This window comes from Ipomoea triloba, chromosome 5, assembly GCF_003576645.1.
Source record: "Ipomoea triloba cultivar NCNSP0323 chromosome 5, ASM357664v1".
NCBI classification, from domain to species: Eukaryota; Viridiplantae; Streptophyta; class Magnoliopsida; order Solanales; family Convolvulaceae; genus Ipomoea; species Ipomoea triloba.
In genome coordinates this window covers 26244016-26249198 of record NC_044920.1, presented here as the reverse complement: position 1 = coordinate 26249198, position 5183 = coordinate 26244016, and the positions used below count along the sequence as shown (strand labels likewise).

Here is a 5183-nt window from a genome sequence, read left to right as displayed (position 1 = left end):
GTTTTCAGAGCTGAGCCCGTTTAAAACGGAGCCTTAAAAGTTTTGGGCCGGTACTGGTACGGCCCTAAAGCAATCACAAGGCCGTAACGCAACAATTTATTGCTTGCAGTCATCATGCACTAATCATGTCCTAATCTGCAAATATTTTAAATTACTACGTACAACTTTTATTTTGTTTGCAGGCATTAAATCATATATTGACACATCAGTAACAATATTCTCTCTCCTTTTTTTTTTTTTTGGGTTAGGTTTTGATTTAGAAAGGTGAATTTTAAGCAATCGGTCTTTACTTAATACTCGATTAAGAAGGATAAAAGTGGAACAAAATAAATATTAGCTAGCCAAGGGCTTTCTATAGAAAGGGGTATTATTGTAGTGGAGTAGGATTTTTACAAGTGTTTAACCAAGGACTATAATTTTTTAACATAGTAACAATGTAAAAACTTAATTGATCTCATATGTCTATTTGAGTGCTAAAATCGTCTATTTATATATTTTAATTTCGAAAACTTGTCCTCTAGTTGTAGCTAAGAGCATCCCCTCAATGACTTTTGCTCCATTTTTTAGAGGGAAAAAATCAACTTATAATTTCTTTTTCTTCCCAACCTCAACACATATGCTAGACTTTTGCTTTTGCGCAACACACTGTAGTTGATGAGACTTGATCCTTGGTATTTATTCTCAAACTTCACTACTGTGACCAACTGAGCTGCCCACGCAGACCAACCTATGATATTTTGACTAATGGGAGAGGTGATTTTGTGGGGTTTTTATTCCTGCAAATGTAGTTTTTTTGTGGGCTCATGTTTTGAGAAGAAATGAGAAAAGTAAGCATGCAAGTGTGCGTTTCGCCCACTTGTTGCTACACGCGCCACCTAAGCGATTAAATAGGTTTTTTTTTATTGTTAGATTTTTTTCGTTTTTTTCCCCTTGCTTTCCTCTCTCTCTCTTCTACATGGATATGACAAAAATCTCATAAAATCCTCAACTAATAAGGATGCTCTGTACTAAAAAAAAAATAAAAAAAATGAGGATGCTCTAATGAGAGAGGACGCCTATAGTAAGTTTTGTTCCACCTTCTCTGACACATGGGAAGTTGATGGGGGATGAGAATGGAAAAATATTTCTTTTGGGCATAGCGAACGGGATAGAGTTTCGAGGATGGGAAGTATACTTCCTACCCCATGCCGTCCCATACCATATCTTTTCCAATTCCAATTCCACATACATATGCTAGGATTCACATAATTAAGTTATCGTTTCTAGTTTATTGTATTCAAATTATAATATCTGAATGGATTTCATCAACTTATTGGATTAATCTTATTTCGTGAGATAATATGCTACAATATGTTCACATTTCAAAATAAGGGAAACATACATTTATATTATAATATACTACGTAATTAAAATTAACATTGTATTACAATCTAAACATAACGTACATAATGCATGTAGCTATGTGTGGTCTGACTAACATTATAATATAACCTGCAGTAAATTTAATTTTCTACCCACATCTCCTTTATTATCTCTTTCAAAAATCCAGGAGAGAGAGACAGATAGAGAGATAGAGAGAGTTAAGAACTTTGGACATGCATGTACTGGAAGATGGAGCAAGCTAGCTAGCTACATAGCAATTGAATCTTCAGTGATGAGGAGATTAGACTACTTAGGTTTTTTTTTGGGCTACGAGAGAAACTCGCAATTACTGTTTAATGGTGTACACTTTTTGGCCGCTTTGTGACTTTAGCAGGCAAAGGACTGAGCTAAGGAGGCTACTTAATTAGCAGAATGTTTGCTGGATTTGTTGAGCCAATTCTTCCGCACTCAGTTGGCATTCAATTCCAATCTACCAAATAAACATAACCAATATAATCATCAGATTTAATTAACAAGGTTGTACAGTGTTTAAGGTTGTTTGAATATATATAATTGTCATGCGAAAGTACTGCTAATTACTGTACATAAAGCAAGCTAAGAGTGTAGTACTAAGTTTGTTCAATTCCACAGTAAATAACAAGTGGGAAATAATTGTTCCTTGATTTCAGTGAAATGAGTAGTTAGGTCTTTCATGGCGTAGCTCTTACATATATAGCAATGTTGCAGTGTACTGTTCGTACTATGCTTCTATGCTTCTATGTTGATGTAATGAATCTGAAATAATTTCTGGGTTTCCTCTTTTGAGGTAAAATTACAAAGTTTTCCTCATTTCTTGCTAACAAGCTAGACAAAGTGCGGGCAGTAATTATGGCTAATTTAAGCTACTTTGGAGTTATTAAGGTTGAAGAAGATAATTACTACCCAACCAAATCAGTTAATCTTTTAATTTGATAATCATAATGTTACAATGCCTATTAGCCTAACAACTTAAATTGATTTAGCCTATGTGTTCAGCTGAATTACTATGATTTACATTTTTTCATATGTTTTGTTTGGCCTGACAGGACCCTTGAGATTTGGAAAGAGTTTACTTAATTCTTTACCAACTAGAATAAAAAGATAAAATTTACCGATATACACTTTGGCTGTTAGTTTTTGGTAATTAAAAAAGGAAGAAATAATTTCGTACCTTAATAGTGTAGGAATTAAGGGAGGTGTCGTCATTAATGGTGGTGATGCTGACATGGAGAATCTCGAGGGCGAGGTCTTCAAGTGCAGAAATGATCTTCACGGCTTGGCCGGGAATGCGCGGAGAAACCGTCTTTAGGATCACATTGGAGCCGGAGAATTTCACCTCCACGTCCGCAATCGCCGACGTGGAGTTCGCCGCGAGCTCGTTGGCGCTGTCAATGGCGGAAGTGGAAGACGAAGAAGCCGCCGGCTCAGAAATGGCGGTTGCAGCGGCAGGTAAGAGGTAACCGCCGCCGCCGGCAAGTGACGGCGGTTGCAACAGCCTCGTACTGGTAGTTGGGTTTGTCGGTTTGTACGGAGATGTTGGTTGCGGCGTTCTTGGGCTTATCGGCGGCAAACTTAACCTAGGACTCAAAGGTGGTTTTCTTGGACTGGGGGATAGTATTCTGGGACTTAGAACTTCGCTAGTGTAAGCTTTTCTTTGCTTCTTCGTCTCCAATGATTGAAGAATCTGCTGCAACTCGTTTATGTAATCCACAACTCCTTCTATGATTGATGCTTGGTCACCCTAGTATTCAATCACAACAACATTAATTAGCTCATCTCCAAGGTCTCAAGATCAATTCTTTTTGTCAAAAAAATTTAATCAAGATTTTGAGAAAAAAACATTACATCAAGCAAAGGTCTCCAGATTAAGTCTCCTCCTAAAAAAAAATGTTATATTACATGTTTGACCTTATCTAATAGGACAAAAAGACTCTCCTATATGAGAGGTCATAGATTCCAGCTTCACTGGAGCTTTTTGTACTTTAGTAAATTCAGAAAGTAGTTATAAACAGATAGTTTAGAAAGTAGTTATGAACAGATACTATATTATAACAGAGTAAGTAGTAGTAAAAGAAAAATATATGCGTACCCTTTTGACATAAAAGGCGGGCATGAGGGAGCGGAGGACAGACAAATGGTCGTTCATCTGCTTCCGGCGATTCCGCTCGACGGTTATGTGACAGGTACGAGGTTGTTGCTGCCCGTCCTCCGAACCATCACTGGCGGCGGCGGCGCAGGTTGTTTTCCGTTTCTTGGAAGTCCTCGGGGAAGCAGCCGCCGCCGCCGATTCACATGATTCTTGAGCTGCGCCGGAAGAAACCGACTTGGGAGAGACCAAATCGGTAGTTTTGGACGCCCCGTCCAAAGCCTCGAGAATACTAAAGATGTCGTCGCCAGCAAGCTCCGAATCCTCAAAGAAATCCGATAATATCTCACCGTTATCCATTATTATATATATTCCTTCAGTTCAGTTCAAACTAATAATAACTACAACAAAACCAGACCACTGATGAAGAAGAAAACAGGAGCAAAAGCTATAGAGACAAAACTATATATATCAGGTAACAATCAAACAAGCTAAGGGCAACAGCAGACAAACATATATACTCTAAATGGATAATAACGTTAAAATGTTTTTCAAGTTTTGGGTGGACTACTGTTTGAGTATCAGATGGAAATCATGAGGCAAAAAAGATCAGACACGCTTTAGCTAGCAAGCTCAGATGTAGAGATATGGAGAGCCGTTGTAAGTAGTATAGAACAAAGAGGTAGAGAGAGAGAGGCTGTATTTATGGAGGGTTAGAGGAAGAGATTGAGGGGGCAGAAAATATGTAAAATGGGAATTTTAAAATGGGCGAAGCTGACATGACAAATTAAATGTGCCGTGCAAAGTTTGAATTTTTATCCATGTTTAACCTCTCTCGTGCAACTAGAAAAAAATTTCTAGTTCAGAACTCTTAATTACTCTCTGGGTAACAGAGTTATTTGTTGACTAGTTCAAATCAATAAAGTCAATAAACAGTTTTCACAAATAATCATCAATTTGAAAATTTGTGGTTATTAAGCTAATTGTGACCAATTTGACTGGTCTGGGAAGGAATTGAAGTGGGTGAAACAGCCTAGGGGTTATGACTCATATGAGGTTGTGCCCGTTAAGTAAGGGGGGAAAACAAAGGTTTGCCGGCCGGGAACCATGTCCATTTCAATACCCATTTTGTCAGGTTTCATATCAACCCTTAAATTTGTTTGTTGTTGGTTTTTCCTGGCAACGAATTTATTATCCCCTCTTTACTACTTTCTTAGATATGGACCCACCAGTTCCCACAAAAAAACCAAAGAAAACAGACAAATATACTGTTAAAAGTGAAAAAAAAGGAACCACCAAGAATAATTTTACAGTTGATTAATAATATCCAACAGTCCATGCATGATGCATGGACATACACACAAAAAAAGTAGAATCCCAGCCCTTATCTCCCAGTTCAAGAGTGAAAATTTGACCCAAAAATATAGTTCAGGGTTTAATTAGGAGATTATTATGGAGTATTATTATTAAAATACATTTAATTAGTTGCATGACAATGGCATTTCTTTTTGATACTATTGACTCTATTACAATGTATTATCTGTTCATACATACTTTCTCAAGTTATTGAAGCACAACGAGCCGACGTCCCCACTGGAGATCAAACATGTGACCTCTCAGTTGGAGGGTCACAGCTATGCCGCATAGCCAGATCCAAAGCATGCTAGGAGAGGACTATTAGTTTTGAGATCAGCTA

General features: G+C 37.6%; 1 protein-coding gene across 1 annotated transcript; it reads right to left on the bottom strand.

Annotated features, from left to right (window-relative positions):
* Positions 1-1415: 1415 nt before the first annotated feature.
* Positions 1416-4167, bottom strand: LOC116019745 (transcription factor SPEECHLESS-like). The gene is made up of 3 exons (XM_031260070.1): positions 3491-4167; positions 2573-3142; positions 1416-1852 (listed from the first exon to the last, which is right to left on the bottom strand). The coding sequence occupies exons 1-3, from the start codon at positions 3845-3847 to the stop codon at positions 1787-1789; spliced, it is 993 nt and encodes a 330-aa protein (XP_031115930.1). The 5' UTR covers positions 3848-4167; the 3' UTR covers positions 1416-1786.
* Positions 4168-5183: the final 1016 nt, after the last annotated feature.

Coding starts and splice junctions, on each gene's coding strand:
- LOC116019745 (XM_031260070.1), bottom strand. CDS start 3,847: ATGGATAACGGTGAGATATTATCGGATTTCTTTGAGGATTCGGAGCTT. Junction 3,143..3,490: donor CCGCCTTTTATGTCAAAAGG/GTACGCATATAT, acceptor ATTGAATACTAG/GGTGACCAAGCATCAATCAT. Junction 1,853..2,572: donor TTAATTCCTACACTATTAAG/GTACGAAATTAT, acceptor TTTATTTGGTAG/ATTGGAATTGAATGCCAACT.